At 42.1% G+C, this 21,932-nt stretch overlaps 3 protein-coding genes across 4 annotated transcripts; 1 reads left to right on the top strand and 2 right to left on the bottom strand.

Annotated features, from left to right (window-relative positions):
• Positions 1-506: 506 nt before the first annotated feature.
• hsp90aa1.2 (heat shock protein 90, alpha (cytosolic), class A member 1, tandem duplicate 2) lies at positions 507-7,113 on the bottom strand. Of its 2 annotated transcripts, none has more exons than XM_079342640.1 (11): positions 6,890-7,113; positions 5,186-5,335; positions 4,614-4,980; positions 4,372-4,505; positions 3,922-4,266; positions 3,396-3,561; positions 2,720-2,910; positions 2,252-2,399; positions 1,855-2,123; positions 1,419-1,752; positions 507-972 (listed from the first exon to the last, which is right to left on the bottom strand). In XM_079342640.1, the coding sequence occupies exons 1-11, from the start codon at positions 7,097-7,099 to the stop codon at positions 860-862; spliced, it is 2,427 nt and encodes an 808-aa protein (XP_079198766.1). In that variant the 5' UTR covers positions 7,100-7,113; the 3' UTR covers positions 507-859. The 2 variants fall into 2 exon arrangements, with proteins under 2 accessions (XP_079198766.1, XP_079198767.1); XM_079342641.1 differs by having other exon boundaries at positions 6,880-6,972.
• Positions 7,114-7,327: 214 nt separating this feature from the next.
• On the bottom strand, positions 7,328-11,766 carry hsp90aa1.1 (heat shock protein 90, alpha (cytosolic), class A member 1, tandem duplicate 1). The gene is made up of 11 exons (XM_079344299.1): positions 11,607-11,766; positions 10,589-10,738; positions 10,127-10,493; positions 9,905-10,038; positions 9,481-9,786; positions 9,222-9,387; positions 8,941-9,131; positions 8,691-8,838; positions 8,281-8,549; positions 7,842-8,175; positions 7,328-7,740 (listed from the first exon to the last, which is right to left on the bottom strand). The coding sequence occupies exons 2-11, from the start codon at positions 10,736-10,738 to the stop codon at positions 7,631-7,633; spliced, it is 2,175 nt and encodes a 724-aa protein (XP_079200425.1). The 5' UTR covers positions 11,607-11,766; the 3' UTR covers positions 7,328-7,630.
• A 1,950-nt stretch (positions 11,767-13,716) lies between these two features.
• Positions 13,717-21,266, top strand: LOC306824021 (WD repeat-containing protein 20-like). Its single transcript, XM_079343978.1, has 4 exons — positions 13,717-14,039; positions 17,422-17,604; positions 17,759-19,162; positions 19,450-21,266. The coding sequence occupies exons 1-4, from the start codon at positions 13,791-13,793 to the stop codon at positions 19,504-19,506; spliced, it is 1,893 nt and encodes a 630-aa protein (XP_079200104.1). The 5' UTR covers positions 13,717-13,790; the 3' UTR covers positions 19,507-21,266.
• The last annotated feature ends 666 nt before the right edge of the window (positions 21,267-21,932 follow it).

Genomic DNA, 21,932 nt, shown 5'->3' with positions numbered 1-21,932 from the left:
CTGGGGAAAGATGTCGTCTTAGCTTCACTGTCGAAGCACATCATTTCAAAACGTTTATCTCTGATTTACTGATAGACAAAAAGATGTATTTAAAATGTCGGATCTGATAATCTTATAAGTTTGTTATACAAGTTATTAAAAGTGGAAATGTCTAAAGAATACTCTCTGGTCCATACATTGCCAAATTTTGTGAATGTCACCTTCGTTTTTCATAGCTTCAATTTTGCGCTGTCAGCCAGTTATGAAATACCACACATTTGAAGAATATTTCTAAAGCTTGTTGGATTCTGTGACAATTTGTAACGTTGTGTTGTGTTACTGCCCTCTACTGGATTATTTTTCCAATGCATTTGTTCCCCAAAATGTCTGTGCTTAACTTAAATGCTTAGCTTAAACTTCTTGTAGCTTTACCATAATAGTTTTCACAAACCGTGCATGGCATTCTGAGTAACTTACAGTTCACTACAACATTTTCACAAGGGAGTACTTTGAATGAATAAACCATAGGTTGTTAACATGGTAAATCTTTATTCCATGGGCCCCACCCCTTCAGATAACAGTATCAATTTATATATATTTACAGTCAAGAAATCAACACTCACAGAACATTGGAATGTCAATAAATACAAAAAAAAAGTAATAAACTCAAAATACAAAAAGTGACAACTTAAAAAAAATGAGAGCTCTAAAAGGAGTGACTTTGAGCTCCATACAGTATTGTCAATTCAAGGGGATGTCAAGCCAACTGGTTTAACATAAAAGAAATGAAGGGGAACTTTCCAGTTTCATTTATAACACCCGACTTTAAATTTTATATTATACTACTTTTGATTGTTAGAAGTGAATTGAAGAAATGGGGCTAGTCCACTTCCTCCATCCTGGATGTGTCGTCGTCATCCCCTTCCAGAGGGGGCATGTCCTCGGTGGGAGCAGAGGTGGCGTCTTCTGGTGTCAGGTCATCCTCGTCAATACCTGAAAAAGTAAGGGACTTTGAAACAACTTATAGAAGACATGACATTATACTTAATAAAATAAAGTGTTCGAAAAAGGTGGAAAGTTTTGTGTTTATTCAGCTAATGAGACTGCTCTTCCATGATGGCTACACTGATTATGTATTTTAATAAGGCAGTTTTCATGGATGTACTGATCTACTATGACCTTTTCTTTTTCAGTCTAAATGAAGTTTTTTGCTAACATGCAACTGAATCCAAAATAAATCATATCTTACTTTCGTGCAAAAAAATGTTGGGGCTGCTACTTTTCAGCAATGAATTGTCTACGGCAGTGTCTTAAATGTGCACACGTTTTCAATGCCTTATATCTTTGGATACAGTATACCATTGAGAGATTCATTACTAATCTTGAGACCCCAACTCATCTGTATGCTTGGAGTGTGCTGGTGTGCATTGTCCACTCACCCAGACCCAGCTTGATCATCCTGTAGATGCGGTTGGAGTGGGTCTGTGGGTCGTCCAAGGTGAACCCGGATGAGAGCAGAGCCGTCTCAAAGAGCAGGATGACCAGATCCTTCACCGACTTGTCGTTCTTGTCGGCCTCTGCCTTTTGCCTCAGGGTCTCCACGATGGGGTGATCAGGGTTAATCTCAAGGTGCTTTTTGGCAGCCATGTAGCCCATGGTGGAGTTGTCCCTCAGTGCCTGAGCCTTCATGATCCTCTCCATGTTCGCTGTCCAGCCGTAGGTGCTGGTGACGATGCAGCAGGGGGAGGAGACGAGGCGGTTGGAGACGGTGACCTTCAGAAATAAATAATTCATATTTATCTGCCTTAACACACAAACACATATACAATACTTCAAGGTGTTTTCACTCTGTGCTTTTTTCTTAAATCAGCTCACCTTCTCCACTTTCTTCTCCAAGATGTCCTTCATGATCTTGCACAGGTTCTCAAACTGAGCCTTCTTCTCCTCCTGCTTCTTCTTCTCGTCCTCATCCTCAGGCAGCTCCAGGCCTTCCTTGGTCACTGAAACCAGGTTCTTTCCCTCAAACTCCTTGAGCTGCTGGACGCAGTACTCATCGATGGGCTCGATCATATAAATAACTTCAAGGCCGGCTTTGCGTAGGCGCTCCACAAAGGCAGAATTAGCAACCTGGTCTTTGGTCTCACCTGAAATACAGAAACAGCAAAGTTGTGACATCTTTTTTTTTTTTTTTTTTTTTTTTACAAAATCAGAACTAGGACTTGATTTTAATATTCTTTTTTATTGATTTATGGATAAAGAGCATCCTCCTTACCAGTGATGTAGTAGATGTGTTTCTGGCTGTCTTTCATACGTGTTACATAATCCTTCAAGGACACCATCTCATCTCCAGTGGCTGAGGTGTAGTATCGCAGCAGCTCAGACAGCTTCTTCCTGTTCTGAGAGTCTTCATGGATGCCGAGCTGAAACATGAATACAACACTATGTTTCATACAGAGCCCATCAATTTAATCATTCAAATTTAAATCTAGAAAATAAACATGCTCCTTTTATTATCTATAACCCCGTTCTTGTATTGGTTTAAAGAAGTGTAACCAGGGGTATTTAGGTTACTTCCATATAAACCGATCAAGATCCAGCCAAGCGGCTTAACTCTGAGTCAATATGGGTGAAGGATCAGACAGATGGCTGTCATGCTAAAAGGTCTGAGGAAAAAAAACGATAATCATGAGATAACAGAAAAAAAAAACCTCAAGGTTATTTCTTAGAGTTACACACTCACTTTGATGTTCTTGGAGAACTGCTCGTAGCACTTCTTGTAGTTGTCCTTGTCCTCGGAGAGCTCGGTGAAGAGATCCAGACACTTCTTGACCAGGTTCTTGCGGATCACCTTCAGGATCTTGCTCTGCTGCAGCATCTCTCTGGAGATGTTCAGGGGCAGATCCTCAGAGTCCACCACACCCTTGATGAAATCTGAATAAAGAGGATCAAAGTTCAAAACACTGTATTACCTCACGGTTTGTTTGTTTGTTTGTTTTTTTCCTGGCTGCATTCACCTAATTTTGTACAGCCACGAGCCCTCGTCAAGGTCTGAGGGGGAAATAAATGGAGCACAGGAATACAAGAAGGACAGCGTTTGATGCTCAAACTTTCCCCCAAGCCTTCATTTAATTCAACATTGTTAATTTAAATGTGTAAAATCACACGTTACTTTAATGTTGTATTGACTTTCATTTTGAATGGGGCACATTATTGGTACAATATAACAAGTTGTAATGTGACATGCGTCCCTTCTTTAATTAGATAATCATCAGAATTCCTTGTGCTGTCTGTAAAAGTGTTGAGCCAGTATGGTACGGTACATATGCACATGTACAAGATAGAAAAAGTACCAGCACGGCCTCATTGTGAGGAGCCAGGAAGAGTGTAACTTCGCAGGTGAATGTTGTGTTACTCACTGAGGTACTCTGGGATGAGCTCCTCGCAGTTGTCCATGATGAAGACTCTGCGCACGTACAGCTTGATGTTGTTCTTCTTCTTCTTGTTCTCGAAGAGGTCGAAGGGAGCGCGGCGAGGCACGAAGAGCAGGGCCCGGAATTCCAGCTGACCCTCTACTGAGAAGTGCTGCAAGAAAAAGAAGGTGTGGATGAGTGGCCGCACATGAATTTTAAAATCTAGTTTAATCACATTTGAAGGGACTTAATGAAATTCACTGATACACATTAATGTATGTCGTGCCTTGTGACAGAAGATCTCTCCTCAATAAAATGTTAAAATGTTTTTTTTAATGTTGACTACACTTCAGACTATGGTTTTGTATTATCCAACTAAAAATATGTATCGCACTCACAATGTGTAGATACATGACCCCTGTTGTGTTATATGTCAATCACCAGAATCTTGCTGATATAAAAGCAATTATAAACTGTAATAAAATGCGCCCAATATGAAACGCCGACTTGAGAAATTCTCATGAGATTGTACCTTGACAGCCAGGTGTTCCTCCCAGTCGTTTGTCAGACTCTTGTAAAACTCTCCATACTCCTCATTAGTGATGTCATCAGGGTTACGGGTCCACAGGGGTTTGGTTTTGTTCAGTTCCTCCTGGTCAATGTACTTCTCCTTGATCTTCTTCTTCTTCTTCTTTTTGTCACCAGACTTGTCGTGGTCGTGGTCGTGGTCGTGCTCCTCATCTGACCCGACATCCTCAATCTCCGGCTTGTCCTTGTCCTTCTCTTCCTCTTCCTCATCCTCGTCCTTCTCCTTCTCCTTCTCCTCCTCCTCCTCCGCCTCGTCGTCACTCACCTCCTTGTCACGCTCTTTCTCCACCTGAGTGAAAAAAAACAACAAAAAACGGATCATGATTTTTTTGGATTCCTTTAAAAGGTTAGCCATCGTGAATATATTTGAAGGGCGATTGAAATAAGTGCTTACAAAGAGTGTGATGGGATATCCAATGAACTGCGAATGCTTTTTCACAATCTCTTTGACTCGTCGCTCCTCGAGGTATTCTGTCTGGTCATCTTTCAAGTGCAGGATCACCTTAGTGCCACGTCCCATCGGCTCAGCTGTAATGGGTAGGAATTAGGACAATGGTAGTTGCAGATTACACGACGCCCCCTCTCAGTATTTCTTTAACGATTATATATATATCAACTTGCCTTCACATTACTTACAGTTGTCTACTTTAACCGTGAATGAGCCTCCAGCAGAAGATTCCCAGGCGTACTGCTCGTCATCATTATGTTTGGTGATAACAGTGACCCTCTCAGCCACCAGGTAGGCAGAGTAGAAACCAACGCCGAACTGACCGATCATGGAGATGTCGGCTCCAGCCTGCAGAGCCTCCATGAAAGCCTTGGTGCCAGATTTTGCGATTGTGCCCAGATTGTTGATCAGGTCGGCCTTGGTCATGCCGATACCTGTGTCGATGAGGGTCAGGGTGCGCTCTTCTTTGTTGGGAATGACTTCGATCTTCAGGTCCTTGCCGTTATCAAGTTTTGAAGGGTCAGTGAGACTCTCATAGCGGATTTTGTCGAGGGCCTGGGAGGAAAACAATGCCAATAATTTGAGTTTTCACAGAAATTTGAATTGGTGCCTCTTGAATTTATCTTGAATAGTTTTTCAAACTATATTCTCACGATATAACTATTCATCACAGTCACTGCATAATACAGTAAAACAGCCTTACTTAAGACTTTAGAAACAATGAGATTAAAGCTTTAGACTAGTACGCAGGAAAACTTACATCTGAGGAGTTGGAGATAAGCTCTCGAAGGAAGATCTCTTTGTTGGAATAGAAAGTGTTGATGATCAGCGACATCAGCTGAGCGATCTCAGCCTGGAATGCAAAGGTCTCAGCCTCCTCCTCCATCGGTTGATCGTGTGATTCAGGCATCTAAGAAGACGTGACAAATGAATTTAAGCTTCTGGGACATGCTCTTACATGAGCGCACTCGTACACATACACAATACATTATTTATCATATTTACAATCGCACTGGTATTTTCTGGACGCCTGTGCACAGATGCTGTCAGCAAAACTACAACACACAGTCAGTCAACCTTTAGTCGAAATAACCCCTGCAGAAACTCCACAACATATACATTAAAGAAACTCCTTCAAAATAAGAGTCAGCTTAACCACAAGATAAACCTGTCTTGTTTATCTTTTACAATGCTATGGTGTTCATCAATTTCCATACATTCTCTGCTCGCGCTCTTAGTAAAGCACTTGTAAAATACTGCAGCGTGGTGTCCATCTTTAACGGCAGGTAATGTATTACTTGTGCAGACAGGTGGTATGACAGATGGTCTAGCTTTGCTCACTGCTCCACCTGCCTATAATCCATCTCATCTGCAACATATAGTTTGAACGTTTTAAAGGCAACTATACATACTTAGGGCAGGGTTAAAACACACTACAGCAATTATCTATGAGAAAGATTTATTTAGAGACAGCAAAGACTCAAAATGTCCTTCAAGGTTTAAAAACATAAATGGGTTTTATTGCATGAGACCTGAATGAAAAAATAAGCAAAGTGAGATGAATCTGTATTTCAGCTCACAAATGTTTAACATTTTAATAAAATCACACGTTTTAACCTCTTCTACTTTTTATAGCAGGACTGGTTTAAGGACTCATTCCTGTCAGTCTATTGGTCGATCGGGGAGAAGCACGTGGACAGAATTAAATATCAGCCTTTTAGACTCCACCTTGTGGTTACACAGACGAAATACAAGTTTCTAGAAGGTACCAAAAGGCGAATTGAACTGTCGAGCAGTTTCCATAGGAATGTATCGCTCCTCCTTTACATCATCTAAGGACAGGAGGTTCTGAGTGTGAATGGACGCGCTGTACTCCAACACTGAAGTGATCGTGCTCAGTGAATAAGTAGACGGGACAGAGGATGACCGTGTGAGAAACACCCCCCCCCCACTCTGGAAAATCTAATCGAGGTTAATTAAACTGTGCCAGAGCTTGTTAACATAATGCCCGTCTGACAGGTGCTGCATGTCTGCACGGTGAAGTCCGTGTGTCTGCTGTGAGACATGCACAGGAGACGTGGGATAGTGTCCGTGAATATATCCGAAGTAAAAAGTTTTGCCTTATAAAAATAACGCACATTCGGCTCTTACCTTTTTTTCCTCTTTTTTTTTTTTTTTTAAGATGTCCTCAAAAAAGCAGTATTGTAATTTAACCGTTATTATCTAAACAAGATCTTTATAACTAGGTTAACTTAATGTCATAAAAGCACAACTAAAATCAACCCAATTTACACCAAGGGATAACATTTAAATAAACGTGTGATTTAAAAGTATATCAACAATATAGATGTAATCCTAAACTATAACAATTAAGCAAGGATTTCAAAGTGTGTAATTTTACTGTTAATCAGTTGCCGGTACATCTGTAACGTTCTAATTAAATAAAAACAGAACCTTAGTTTACCTTGGTCCACCTGCTATCAAAAACTCCGAGGAGAAATGTGTGTGCCGGTGCGCGGAGGTCGCAGACAGTCACAGAGGTTTGGGCTGCGGAGCTTTTAGTACCCTTTCCGATTGTTCGAGAAATCCTGAGCTGAGCTTCCAGAACCGTCTGGAATCTTCCCCGCAACGGTTCTGTGCTGACCGCTGACAGGCTCAGTGGGATGTCAATCATTAAGTGTGCACACGCCTCTCCCCTCATTCTGTACTGAAGGAGGCGGGGGAAGATGAGCCGGTTGTAAATTGGAGAACTAAGCTGCGCTCACTGAACATTTCTAGAACATTGCACAAAATGTTGACTATAATTTTCTTTGACTGAATTAAAAGTGATAATAATTTACCCACATTGTTCTATACAAACAAGTAAATGAAATGAAACATGGAACAGACACAGTAAGCAAGATTTCAGGTCTTATTACATTTTATTATAAATTTGAATGCATTTCATAAAAAAATGATACAGTAGCAAACAGAGCCATAAGCCATATCCAACATGACTTTTTATTACTCTTAATGGTTGTAAGTAATGTTATGTAAGCAGATAATGCAATGTGTAGACTAAGCCACACTGTGGCTTAATTTCATTCATTAACTATACTGACTAATACTGATAAGAATTTAGACTTGTGGTAGAATAAAAAGTATTTTTGATGGACTGAGGTAATTTACAAAAACAAAACAAAATCAAAAACATGTGTACACTAGCTCAGTCAACTTCCTCCATTCTTGATGTGTCATCATCTCCTTCCAGGACTGGCATATCTTCATCTGCGGGCTGTATGAGGTCCTCAACTGCAGAGTCATCGTCGTCAATGCCTGTGAATAAGACAGATTCATCAGCAACAACAGTAAAGCATTATAACCTGAGTAATTCCTCTAGTATCTTTAATGTCAGTTGTCAGGGAAACATGACTTACCAAGACCCAGCTTGATCATTCTGTAGATGCGGTTGGCGTGTGTCTGTGGATCTTCCAGTGTGAATCCTGAAGACAGCAATGCAGTCTCGAAAAGGAGGATGACCAAATCCTTCACAGCTTTGTCGTTTTTGTCAGTTTCTGCCTTCTCCCTCAGGGTCTCAACAATGGGATGCAATGGGTTAATCTCAAGGTGCTTCTTAGCCGTCATGTAGCCCATGGTGGAGTTGTCCCTCAGGGCCTGAGACTTCATGATCCTCTCCATATTAGCTGTCCAGCCATAGGTGCTTGTGACGATGCAACATGGGGAAGACACAAGGCGGTTGGAGACTGTGACCTGTCAAAAATGAAAAAGACATATTACTGTCATGATCAATTAAAGGGGCCATATTTGCATTAAAAGAGAACATTTCACTTGATCAGATGGGTTTCCTGCTGTCACCTTTTCAATTTTCTTGTCAAGGATGTCCTTCATGATCTTGCAAAGATTTTCAAATTTAGTTTTGAGCTCCTCCTGCTTCTTCTTCTCATCCTCATCCTCAGGCAGCTCCAGGCCTTCCTTGGTCACTGAAACCAGGTTCTTGCCATCGTACTCCTTCAGCTGCTGGACGCAGTACTCATCGATGGGCTCGATCATGTAAATGACCTCAAGCCCGGCTTTGCGAAGACGCTCAACGAAGGCAGAGTTAGCAACCTGGTCTTTGGTCTCACCTAAGAAGGGTCATGTAGATTGAATCAGTATCCTAAAGTGATGATTAATACACTTTTCATTTTACATATTTTTGTATTTGTGCACTGTCCCTATTTTAAATAAGTAAATCAATGAATAAAAAATTCAGTTGAATAGCTTACCAGTGATATAATAGATGTGATTTTGGTTCTCCTTCATGCGTGAAACATATTCCTTCAGGGACACCATCTCATCTCCAGTGGCTGAGGTGTAGTATCGCAGCAGCTCAGACAGCTTCTTCCTGTTCTGAGAGTCTTCATGGATGCCGAGCTGAAACATGAAAGGACAATGTTATCAAATAGAAACATCATACAAGTTTAAAAAAAATGATATCCACAGTTAAAGGCACAAATTCAGGTAGGTTCAACCTACTTTGATGTTCTTGGAGAACTGCTCGTAGCACTTCTTGTAGTTGTCCTTGTCCTCGGAGAGCTCGGTGAAGAGATCCAGACACTTCTTGACCAGGTTCTTGCGGATCACCTTCAGGATCTTGCTCTGCTGCAGCATCTCTCTGGAGATGTTCAGGGGCAGATCCTCAGAGTCCACCACACCCTTGATGAAATCTAAATAGATTTTTTTTAAAAAGTTAAAAACATGACTCTACAAACAAGTATGACTTCAAATCACAATTTTTAAAATGTTGTGTTACTCACTGAGGTACTCTGGGATGAGCTCCTCGCAGTTGTCCATGATGAAGACTCTGCGCACGTACAGCTTAATGTTGTTTCTCTTCTTCTTGTTTTCAAAGAGGTCAAATGAAGCTCTTCTGGGTACAAAGAGCAAGGCACGGAACTCCAGCTGACCCTCCACGGAGAAATGCTGTGGACACAAGCATAAAGTGTGAAATTATGACATCAAAAATGGTTTAAATTAAATGAGGAGAACTGTCAGAAGTGTATCCATAAATCTTACCTTGACGGCCAGATGGTCCTCCCAGTCGTTTGTCAGACTCTTGTAAAACTCTCCATACTCCTCATTAGTGATGTCATCAGGGTTACGGGTCCAGATAGGCTTGGTCTTGTTCAGCTCTTGGGCATCAATGTACTTCTCCTTGACCTTCTTCTTCCTCTTGTTCTTGCCATCCTTTGTATCTTCATCCTCGTCAGAGCCAACATCCTCAATCTTGGGTTTGTCCTTGTTCTCAGCAGCTTCTTTCTCAACCTCATCTTCCTTCTCCCCCTCTTCCAGGTCCACTTCCTTCTCCCTTGTCTTCTCCACCTTGAATACATCAATGGAGTGGTGGTTTAAGAATCTTTATTCAAACTCACTCAATATAACTGTTAATTATGACGTGTTAAGCAAATTGTCGCTACAGCATGTTGCTAAAGGAACTTACATAAAGTGTAATAGGATAGCCGATGAACTGTGAGTGCTTCTTCACAACTTCCTTTATGCGCTTCTCCTCACAGTACTCTGTCTGATCTTCTTTGAGGTGAAGGATCACTCTTGTGCCTCTGCCGATGGATTCTCCTGAAAGTAGCAAAGAAAAAAGTCATTAGAAAAGTGTAATTCAACTTATTCAATGGAGTATTATATATGTGTTGGAAATCAAACTCACCAGTGTCTACTTTAACCGTGAATGAGCCTCCAGCTGCAGACTCCCACACATACTGCTCGTCATCATTGTGCTTAGTAATGACTGTCACCTTCTCAGCCACCAGGTAGGCAGAGTAGAAACCAACACCGAACTGACCGATCATGGAGATGTCGGCTCCAGCCTGCAGAGCCTCCATGAAAGCCTTGGTGCCAGATTTTGCGATTGTGCCCAGATTGTTGATCAGGTCGGCCTTGGTCATGCCGATACCTGTGTCGATGAGGGTCAGGGTGCGAGCAAGCAGGTCTGGCCTGACTTCGATCTTCAGGTCTTTGCAGGACTCAAGTCTGCTGGGATCTGTCAGGCTTTCGTATCTGATCTTGTCCAAGGCCTGTCAGGAAGGAATAAGGGTTTCGAAAATTGTAATGTTTGTATTTTTCTTAAAAACAAAGGAACATTTATTGATAAAGAGTTATTGTTTCTTACATCTGAGGAGTTGGAGATGAGCTCTCTAAGGAAGATCTCTTTGTTTGAGTAGAAGGTGTTGATAATGAGGGACATCAGCTGAGCAATCTCAGCCTGGAAGGCAAAGGTCTCCAGATCCTCCTCCATAACATGTCCAGAGTTCTCAGGCATCTAATGAAGAGCACATATTAGTTTATTAAAAATAATATTCTGTATTATAACTTAAATCTATCATTTGTTCTAAAATCAAATGAAAATTGTATGTTGCAACTTATAAACCATTTCCTTTTTTTAAATCTTTGAATTCCCTTCCTCAGTCAGAAAGCCTCATGGCTTGAAGAGGCAAACTTTTGCTGATGCTATGAACACATGTTCCTTCTGTCAATCAAGCCCTTGCCATTTGGTAGCTGGGTGGAGTGCTGATGCTTGCCCCAACCCCCAAAAGCTTCGACGTGTCATTTAACACCTTTATGTTAAAGGGAGGACCAGTTAGAATATCAAAAATGTTAGACAAACTGAATAGCTTTAACCATAAAGCGGTAATCTTTTTTTCTGAGATAGGCGTTTGTAGTAAAGATCATGTTTCTTCTTTGAAGAAAAATGTTCACTTTCTTTCTCATCGGTGACTAAAACAGGCCACAACAGGCATCTTAAAACATCTACTCTGTACTCCTGTAAAATCTTTAATAATTTTCTGCACCAAGATGTGAAACTGCTGTGTCTGCTCTTATTGAGCATTGGTTTTTCTGCCCGCATCCGCCATTGCTGTTAGACTCAGGGTCACCCTGCTTGCCATGTGCTCCTTGACAATTCCAAAGAGGCTTTCCATCCTTGTTACAAGTAACTGATATCAGATTACTGAAGTAAATATAGACTTATGCAATTGTGCAACTTCAGTGTCAATTTACATATTCTAATTTGTAGTCATCTCTTCTGCCAGGGCTCATACTATTTTAGCACCTGATTTTTTATCATTACTGTTTCTGTGTCCTTATTGCAGCACACAACAGGTAGCTGTATGAGGTTTTAGGTGTCTTACCTTGAATCTAATCTTTTTCTACAGTCACCACTTGAAGAAAGTCGTCAGATGAATCACTGAGCGAGTCTGCTCCTCTCGAAATGTGCACTTCACTGCCGTTAGTGTGAGTCTCTCTTGGTGAGCCCAAGGAAGTACCGTTTGATTCTATGCAGACCCCACGTTGCACTGGTGGCTTTTTATACTCAAGGGGTGGTTTCTCGAAGCTCCCATTCAGAAGCTTCCAGAAGTTACGTTCACGACAGTATAGGTTGTGGTGGGGGTTGTTCAGAAAAGTCAGGAAGGGGGGCTGTGAGAGAGACACACCAGTGCCCCAAAGTCTATGTGCCCTTGTAGGGCAGCAGAGTCACAAGGAGTGCTTGTCAATCACAGCAAGAGCTTTCCTGATAGCTTGTCTAGTTGTTAGGCCCCAAACCCCCCTGAAGGCGTCACAGCTGTGCAAGCCCTTCGCTATCAGCTGCTGTTCTGGTGCCTCATGGACACACGCACACACATGCGCACACACACACACACACACACACACACACACACACACACACACACACACATGCGAACACACGCACATTGTTTTCTTTTTTTGGCATGCAAGATATGGTTGAATCTCAAGAGTTGTACCTTTGAGTCAGTTGGATGGGCATCATTATGCGTTTATATATTACTTTCTATGTGGGTTTTTTAGTCTTTTATTGGAATTGAGTTTAATTATATTGCCTTCTTAAGTTGTCATCTTCAAAATAGATTTAGCATGTCTCGAAAAAGCTGAGCTATATTAAAATATTTAGCATCTTATATTCTTTGTGAGAGCACATTGCTATATATCTTCTTAAAATTTCTTAAAGAATTTGACTGGGTTTGGGCATCAACAACAAAAATGTTGTAGGGGCCCCCAGCTGAAAATGTCCAGATGAATCAGTCACATATTTTGGTCTTGTCAGAAATGTATGTGTTGGAATAAAGAACAGGCTCCTGTAAGATAACAAGTAAGTTTTGGATTCCCAAGCTCAATAATTTAGGCCACACCTTTAGGCGATAACATACATTATGACTGAGTTAAAAAATGATTGTAAGATGTACGAACACAATCAATAATGAACAACGTTCAATGTTCTCATTTGTAAAATTGCTGTTCTTGTAGTATTTCTGTGTCACATAGAACAAGTCTGTAAGTTGAATGTAACTAAATAGACTCTTGCCCAATATCAACAAATGTGTGCTAAAGTTGCACAGGGGATTGTAATTGTAGAACATTAAATACTACTCAAATTTTGCTATATACTATATACTAATACTCAAATTGTATCCATAAAACCTTTAATATACTTCAAGGTTTTATTTTCAAATGTGGGACTTGAAAATTAATAAAACCGTGTGTTACGAAAATGCTGGAAGTCTCTGGTTTCAGATACTTCAGCTGACCAGAGGATGGCAGTGCAATACACTTGCTGTACAGCTCTGTTATATAATTAAAATGTTTCTAGGTAACAGCAGACACTATGAGAAGTGGGGTGTCATATCACTGACAAATATGGAGAACTGTTGCAATCACTTTAAGGAGGAGTCACACACACACACACACACACACACACACACACACACACACATGATATAAACACACACACACTTATGTATGTATGCATGTGGTATATCTATCTATCTATCTATCTATCTATCTATCTATCTATCTATCTATCTATCTATCTATCTATATATATATATATATATATATACATATAAAACAGTCTAATGTATAAACAGACTTAAACAGTTCAAGCAAAACATAAACATATTATCCAGCAGACACATTGCTTGTCTTTTAGCAGCCTAAGTACGATAGTTATTTCTGGGATCCTTGTAACTGTGACTTTAAAATGTCATCTATTATATGTTGGTAAAAGTCAAGTTTTGTTAGTACATTCTGGATTTTATTAAGCCTTCATATTTCTCGATGTAAGTTATAATTTTCACAGTTTGTCAAGCTTCTGTATTCATTATTCGGTATGATACTCTTAGGATCTGGTTTTGTAAACATTGGTTCTCTAACAATTATCCTCAGTGTTTATCTTCTGGCTGGTTTACTCTCACATGACTTTATAATTTTGCACACATGGCTTCTAGACTCCAACCGTCCAACGCATGCGCTGCTGGTAACATCCGGGTCCCAGACAAGGATGAACGCCAATTTCCAAGATGGCGGCGGAGGGAGGAGGGAAGGAGATGAACGAAATTAAAACTCAATTCACCACACGAGAAGGCGTCTATAAACTCCTCACTCATTCCGAATACAGCCGCCCGAACAGGGTGCCTTTCAATTCGCAGGGCTCGAATCCCGTCAAGGTCTCCTTCGTCAATGTGAACGACCAGTCCGGCAACTGCGACAGGATCTGTTTCAATGTGGGCCGGGAACTCTACTTTTACATCTACAAAGGCGTGAGAAAGGTAAACAAGGATGAAGGCAGACACGAGGCTCGCGCTGTCCAGGAGCAGCCCCTCGGTTTGGCATCTTTAAACTTGTTTCAGTGTGGCTGTCAACTCTCTGAGCCTCTGTCATTGAAGTGCGCAGATTGTCAAGACAAGGCCATGGAGCAGACCTGGCTAACTTATCAGCTAATTAGCATTCTGAGCTAACATCGACACAGTTTGTTTTTGTAGCACTTTAATGGACACTTTCGAGTCTAACTATAGTTTGAATCCTCAGTCTGTGACCAGCTGTTACTTTAGATTTTACATGTTAACAAGATAAGGTGTCCTGCTTCATGTCTGGTCTGTTTATCCTCAGTCTTTACTCTCCACACTGTTGGGAAGTTGTCAACAGTGAAGTGTTGTTTCACTTACACAACCTGGTGTTTCACATTCAGAGCTGCGTGGAGAGCTACAGAGGAGTGTTGATTATTTGTGATGTGTGTGCACTCCTCTGTCAGGGGTCTGGATGTGATGCAATAAGACCCACTTGTTTGGTTGCACACAGTGATGATGTCACTGCAGCAGGCCATGTTTGGTCTTGTTTAGCAGAGATGGTGACTGTGACTGTGGTGATCATGCTGATGATGTGTTTGTCCCTGAAGCAACTACAGTATCAACTAATAACAAGAGAAGCCAAGCCACCCAGTCAGAACTGTGCCTCTTGTTTCTCCAATTTAGGGGGTGTCATTGATTTGCCTCTCAATAGTTTGACAGCGTAGTTCACACCATTAGAATCACAATCAGCGCTGATGGCTGGTCATGCTCTCACCGCCAAAGAAGTTGACTTTGGTAGACTGTGCTCTCTATGTACTAATGTATAACATTAAATATTAAACATTAACAAACAAACACAAAACTGTATAGTACAGGCTTACATGAGAAAATAGTGTTGTGAGTGAGTAGCCTAGTAAATAGGTAACAGATGGGTTAATTTACAAGAGGTAGATGTTTTAACAGTATTTACATTCGGATAGTTTGCGTAGATTGATTTCCGAGGTGGAGGAGGTTAACAGTATTTGCAATATGTGGTTGAATCATCGTTTTTAAATTCACACTGGGTGTTTTCTTATTACAGGGTTATTGCACAGTGACAGTTCTGAATGTTTTGGCGTAAAGGGAACTGTACTGGTCGTGAGGGGTCTTCAGTGATGTTGTTTAAATTCTAAGAGTTAGATTTTAATACTCTACATACCCAAAGGCAGGCTAATTTGTATTTTTGGATCATTTCAGCTGTTAACATCAATTTTATTCCAATGTTGTTTTGTGTTGTCCCATTGTAGAGAGTGAAACAAAAAACCAATATGATGCAACACAAGATTTAAATAGTTTCATGTAAAATGGCAAATGCAGAAAACGTATAAATACTTCTACATATCTGAAGCAGTGCCACATGTCTGACTGATTTAGAAGCTGCAGTAACGTCTTGACCAGTCCATCCTTTTGTCTGTACATTTCCAAACTAAACTTCTATCTTTGTATCAGCTGACGCGTGTCTCACATTTCTTCTGTGATGTGAAACATTCGGTTTCCAAACAGACATAGAAAGTCAGTGTGCAGACATTCATCCTAAAAAAAAAAAAAAAAAAAACTTCAGCTCACCAAGAGCATCTTTTCTGCAAGACTTCTGACCCTGCTGTCAGCTAATGAGTCCATCACTGTGCAGGCAGCAGAGCCAGCTGCAACATAATGTGACGTTGGTACAGCCAGCTGTATTTTATAGTCTTCACCTGAGCTGAAAAGTTTCAGGGAAGCAAAAGGCTTTAGTTCTGCTTTTGTAATTAAAGTTGCTCGATCGTCTTTTGATTTTTGCCTCCAGGTGGATTTTTGATCCCACACTTGTCAAAGGTGTTTTTTTTTGGATGTGCGTACCTTGTACCTTGTTTTGTCTCTGTGCACAGACTAAAGCCATCCTGCGTTGTTGTCTCTGTCACCTTGCTCAGCTCCAATCACGGTTATATTTATGGCTTGTGATCATTTTGAAAGGGATTTTTATCGTTCATAGCCTGTCATTCTGGATCCTTTGCTTTGTGTCTCATGTTACAGCACATAAACAAACGCAAAGAGTTCAACTGACTGTGCTTTTTAACTCAGGGAACAGTTTGCATGCATCCATTTAGTGCACATCTAATGTGTTTCTGAGTTATCCCACCAACAACGTGTGTCAGGCAACCATCGACTCTAAATAATAATGGACAAAGTCTGAGTGACGTCACCCAGTGGATGCAACTCCAGATCTATGAGAATGTGTGCAACCCTCGAACCGGCTTGACCGACAACATTCTGTCAATTGTAAACCTAATCAATGCCAGATGAATTCCTGCTAGGTTAGCATGTGCTCTGCTCATTGTGTTTATCAGGGTGTTTACATCTACTACAGTTGTAAGTCAAAGTGTTGTGTCCTTTCTCATGACATAATAAAATAGACCTTTAAACAGTGATCAACAGAGTCACATATCATCAGCTGTTGGGCAAGAAATACTGACAGCCAAAGCTCAAAGGTCTAACCTTGTGTTCCATTGTTTGGGGAACAAACAGACTACATTAGTTTTTAATTGTCTTAAAACGTTTAAAATAAGTTGCATAGCTCACCTGAGGACAGAGTAAACAGTATAATGTAAGCTTGGCTGTTCCTGTCTAGTATTTGCTGACTTTCTACCTCTCACATTTCCTGATCATTGTAAACCAGGAACATTTGGACATACTTTTTATAGACGCACGCGTGTTTCAGTCAACAGTGTTTGTTGGGGGTTTTTTGCCCTTAAAAATGCATGGGCATTTGTGATTGTAATTTATAGACTTGATGTTTTGAACTGTGACTGAAGAAATTGAGGTTGTCTTTAAAGAAATAAAAGGAGGAACGTGCGACATCTTAAACACAGCAAAATTAAAGTAAATTCTGATAAATTCCTCTCTGAGTCAGGACTGTGTCCAATGATTGAGACGCTTGAGTCCCGCCAGCCGTCCTGTTGTCGAAGATCATGTTCTTTTCTTTAGTCCGCGTCAATTCATGTGCACTACGAAGCTATGACTTTACCTCAGTGTGCTAACGTTAGCCTGCTAACAAAACAATGCAGGCCACACAGGGAATTGCAAAAGTGAGTGACGAGGGGTTGGAGGTGAGCCGCTGAAGGAGAGCAGAGGCTTCAGAATAACCGAACGTGACACCAAAGAGCAGTTTGTTTTGGTTGAATGCTGCAGCTTAAAGGCCACGGGATCAAAAAGTGTCACGTTCTTCTTTCAAGTAGTTGCCTGGTTAATGTCCGTAAAATCCAAAGCTTTCTCTTTTCTTAGCAGAGTCAACTACTAAAACAGTCTTTTTCAAATCAACCTGTTCTTGTTTTGTTCTCCCCCCCCCCAGGCTGCCGATCTTAGTAAGCCCATAGACAAGAGGATATACAAAGGAACGCAGCCCACATGTCATGACTTCAACCCCCTCACAGCTACAGCAGAGAGCGTCTCCCTGCTCGTGGGCTTCTCAGCCGGTCAGGTGCAGCTCATAGACCCAATCAAGAAGGAAACCAGCAAACTCTTCAATGAAGAGGTGGGTACAAATCAGTTTGTTGGGCCAGCTGAAGGATACAGAGATAACTTAATCTGAACATGTAGCTTCCGTTTTTCACAATTAAATAATGAAATACCTCGCTGACTGACCTTTTTTTTTTTTTTCCTCCTCTTTCTCTGTCCTACTTCCTCAGAGACTCATCGACAAGTCACGGGTAACGTGTGTGCGATGGGTTCCTGGTTCAGAGAGCTTGTTTTTGGTTGCCCACTCAAGCGGCAGCATGTACTTGTACAACGTGGAAAACACCTGCGGCACCACGGCGCCTCACTACCAGCTCCTGAAGCAGGGGGAAAACTATGCTGTGCATACGTGCAAGAGCAAGTCGGCCCGCAACCCGCTCCTGCGCTGGACTGTTGGCGAAGGAGCGCTCAATGAGTTTGCCTTTTCCCCCGACGGGAAGTTTCTGGCTTGCGCGAGCCAGGACGGCTTCCTGCGCGTGTTTGGCTTCGACGCCGCCGAGCTCCACGGCACGATGAAGAGCTACTTTGGCGGCTTACTGTGCGTCTGCTGGAGCCCGGACGGACGATACATTGTCGCGGGAGGGGAGGACGACCTGGTGACGGTGTGGTCGTTTTCGGACTGTCGGGTGATCGCGCGAGGGCACGGCCACAAGTCGTGGGTGAGCGTGGTGGCGTTCGATCACTGCACCACCAGCGTGGAGGATGGCGACCCCCCTGCTGAGTTCAGCGGCAGCGATGAGGAGTTCCACGAGCAGATTCACTTTGGTGCAGGCAGAGACAGAGCAAACAGCGCTCACTCTCGTCTTTCTAAGAGGAACTCTACTGACAGTCGACCTGTTAGTGTAACTTACAGGTTTGGCTCAGTGGGTCAGGACACCCAGCTGTGTCTGTGGGACCTTACGGAAGACATTCTCTTCCCTCACCTTCCTCTGTCCCGCACAAGGACTCACACTAATGTTATGAACGCAACAAGCCCCCCAACCACTGGACAAACTACGACTACTACGACTACTGTATCCACTACTAATCCCAGTGGCACCAATGGTAAAGACAATGTGAGCAATAGCAGTACAGGCGTTAACCCTGCTAACTCCCTCCCCGGCACTCTTCCTCGGTCCAACAGCTTGCCTCAGGCCACCAACCCACCAGGTGGCAGCACGCCCAACAGCCACACGGGCAGCAGCACCAACAGCAGCGGCAGCACCAAGGGCAACAGCATCATCGACAGCGCTTTCATCGCCACGGGCGTCAGCAAGTTCGCCACGCTGTCGCTACACGACTCGCGCAAGGAGCGCCACGAGAAGGACCACAAGCGGAACCACAGCATGGGGCACATCAGCAGCAAGAGCAGCGACAAGCTCAACCAGCTCAGCTCGTCTCGGACGGCGAAAGCAGAGGTGGCAAAAACTCTGGGCACAATGCTGTGCCCGCGCATGGAAGAAGTGCCGCTGCTGGAGCCGCTGGTGTGCAAGAAGATCGCTCACGAGAGACTCACTGTGTTAATCTTCCTTGAGGACTGTCTGGTAACAGCCTGTCAGGAGGGTTTCGTTTGCACATGGGCTAGGCCCGGGAAAGTGGTGAGTGACAGGCCTCTCGAGGATACTGTCATGTGACACCTCTTAACTTCCATTGTCTTGCGTACAGCCATTTTCTCTCTGCATTCAGAAGCTGTAAACACCACTGTGTGCAGCCAAAGGTTTGGTTATTTCACGCCAGATTTGAACCAAACCCTCAGCATTTTGATGGTTAATAGCACATCTTCTCTCCGACAGTAAACCTCATGGCCTCACTTATTCTTCCTCTTTGAATATATTTACGTAACACTGTTGTTTGTTATCAATGTGTGTTATCTGTTTCTCCACAGGGATTGCTTTCATCTCAAAACAACCCCGCCAACTCCCCCAGTGGAACAGTAGTATAGCCCCAGTGCAGGTGCTGCTAATGACAGCTCCATGCAACAGAGACGGGGATGACCAAGGCCATGGCCCTGCAGCGCTTCTTCACACACTGTCACACACCACATGACCTCCAGTGTCACCTTCATTCTCGTCACTACGAGCACCCAGACGCTCTCTTTGTCTTACTGCTCATGATTAGATAAGAGATGTTGGCCAAGCCAGGGTTTAGAAGTTGAACACCCCCCCCCCCCCCCTTTTTTTCTGTTGGAAGTAAGAGAGCAAGCTTTAAATCATCCAGGTTTATAGTTGGGGTTGACTGGCTCGGTGTTCCATCTGTGATCATATCAAGTGGCGTCTCCTCTGAAAATAACAAACTCTAATCCCAATCCTTTGTGCCTGTAGATCGTATAAGACTAGACATGCAGTAAGCAGTGTGGTGATGCCTCCACTTAACCTTTTTTTAAAGGTTTGATTCTGACATGTTTCCCATATTCTGTTTCTTCAAAATGTACACCAGATAAAGGGAAGAAAGATTGTTTTGGAGCAGCAGCACACCCCTGATGCCAAGTCTTTCATTTATCACTACCAAGGTGATTCCTTGTGCAGCCCCAGTCCTTAATAAGACCGGGGCTCAGAACCCCCCCCCCCCCCCCACCCCACCCCACCCCTTCACGTGTATTAGAATCAGAGGTATCACACTTTAAAGTGAATTTGCACAGTTTTTTTTTCTTTCTTTAACCTTTTCCCATTTTGGAATTCATGATGGTGGAAACCAGGCGAAATATTTTGGGGACAGGTTGCAGAAGCACTTGGGGAGGGAGAGGGAGGGAGGGGGGGAAGGGGTCGGCGTGTTATTGCCCTCTGTCTCAACGCTGGATGCTGCAATCATTATAGTTTTTTATATGGAAAAAAAATTGTTTGCACTTAATAGTTTGTTAGAGGAGAATGGCTTTACATTTTTGGAGTGTGTAAGGACTCCTTGACAAGGTTGAAATATAAATAGAATTTAAAAAGAAATACCTTTGTATCTATTAAACATTTATTTTAATATTGTTTCAAATTAAATGGGCTCTGTATTATATGTAAATATTGTACTTCAATGATTTATGGGTGAAATTATCATTACATTAGTTCAAAGATTCATTTCAGAATATAGTGATATTTCTACTACAGAAAATCTATACATAATATTAAAATGATTCTTGAATATGCAGGTAAAACTGTTTTTTTTTTTTGTTTTGTTTTTTCCTGTTGTACATAAAGAGAATTCAGGTGTATTTTTATTAATGAAACGTTTGGTATAGGAGATGTCTATGAAATCATCTTATCTAACAGGTAGTGCTGAATGCTAACTAGCCTGTCGCTGCAGATTCATTTTACAACATAGGCAGGTAGGTGTAGGCGCAGCGGTCTAATTCAGCCATCACTCCGAGCTCAGGTAAACCACAGGAAGACTAACAATGACATAGCTCCCCTCACTATAGTCTCATCCATCAATGTGTGTGAATTCACTTTGACTAACAAAATAAGACTGACAACCGTGTTCCCAGGACGGGGCCGAGATCTGAGTCCTGTGTTTTTGTGACAATAATAACTGAACTGATGCTGAACTTGTGAACAAACATTTGACACTGTGTTCAATACCAACTGACTCATGTCAGCACTTGATGATGGGAATTAGGTGAGCGTGTTTTTACAAGCACCTGAATATAGGACGACTGAGGATTTTAATAGTGGGAGCCTTTTCCTTCATGTGACGCCTATTAAAACCGCTTTGACAGATTGTCTTTGTGTTACTTTGTTTAATGTACTCACCACATTTCCATTATAGCCTATTATAAATGTACATCTAATGATGTGAAGTATCAAACTACAGCTCCAGGGCGTCCAGAAAGTATTTACAGCGCTTCACTTTCTCAACATTTAATGTTACAGCCTTATTCTAAAATGGATTGAATTGTTTTTTTTCTCCTCATTCACACAATACCCAATAATGACGAGGTGAAAAAAGCTTGCCAAAGAAAAAAAAATTGCAATCAAAGTGAGTATTCACAGCCTTTTCCTCAAAACTTTGATGCACCTTCGGCATCAATTACAGCCTCGATTCCTTTTTTTGTGTGATGTTACAAGTTAGGCACATCTTCTTTTGGGCTGTTTCTCTCGTTCTTCTTTGAAGTACAGCTCAGGCTCCTTTAGGTTGGATGGGGAGTGACGGTGCACAGCCGTTTTCAGATCTGTCCAGAGATGTTCCATGGCTGGGCCGCTCAAGGACATTCACAGAGATATCCTTTGGCTGCTCCTTGGTTATCTGGTCTGTGTGCTTAGCGCTCGTACTGTTGAAAGATGAACTTTTGTCCCAGTCGTAGATGGAAACGCTCTGGAGCAGGTTTTTTTTTATTTTTATCAAGGATGTCTCTGTACATTGCTGCATTTATCTTTTCGTCGATCT

Source organism: Symphodus melops (assembly GCF_947650265.1).
Source record: "Symphodus melops genome assembly, chromosome: 1".
Lineage (NCBI taxonomy): Eukaryota > Metazoa > Chordata > Actinopteri > Labriformes > Labridae > Symphodus > Symphodus melops.
The sequence above is the reverse complement of the archived record's forward strand: the minus strand, read 5'-3'. Positions and strand labels throughout refer to the sequence as shown.

Coding starts and splice junctions, on each gene's coding strand:
- hsp90aa1.2 (XM_079342640.1), bottom strand. CDS start 7,099: ATGATTGACATCCCACTGAGCCTGTCAGCGGTCAGCACAGAACCGTTG. Junction 4,506..4,613: donor CACGGTTAAAGTAGACAACT/GTAAGTAATGTG, acceptor TACCCATTACAG/CTGAGCCGATGGGACGTGGC. Junction 973..1,418: donor GATGATCAAGCTGGGTCTGG/GTGAGTGGACAA, acceptor TTACTTTTTCAG/GTATTGACGAGGATGACCTG.
- hsp90aa1.1 (XM_079344299.1), bottom strand. CDS start 10,738: ATGCCTGAGAACTCTGGACATGTTATGGAGGAGGATCTGGAGACCTTT. Junction 9,787..9,904: donor GCTATCCTATTACACTTTAT/GTAAGTTCCTTT, acceptor GATGTATTCAAG/GTGGAGAAGACAAGGGAGAA. Junction 7,741..7,841: donor AATGATCAAGCTGGGTCTTG/GTAAGTCATGTT, acceptor TCTTATTCACAG/GCATTGACGACGATGACTCT.
- LOC306824021 (XM_079343978.1), top strand. CDS start 13,791: ATGGCGGCGGAGGGAGGAGGGAAGGAGATGAACGAAATTAAAACTCAA. Junction 14,040..17,421: donor TCTACAAAGGCGTGAGAAAG/GTAAACAAGGAT, acceptor CCCCCCCCCCAG/GCTGCCGATCTTAGTAAGCC. Junction 19,163..19,449: donor GGGCTAGGCCCGGGAAAGTG/GTGAGTGACAGG, acceptor GTTTCTCCACAG/GGATTGCTTTCATCTCAAAA.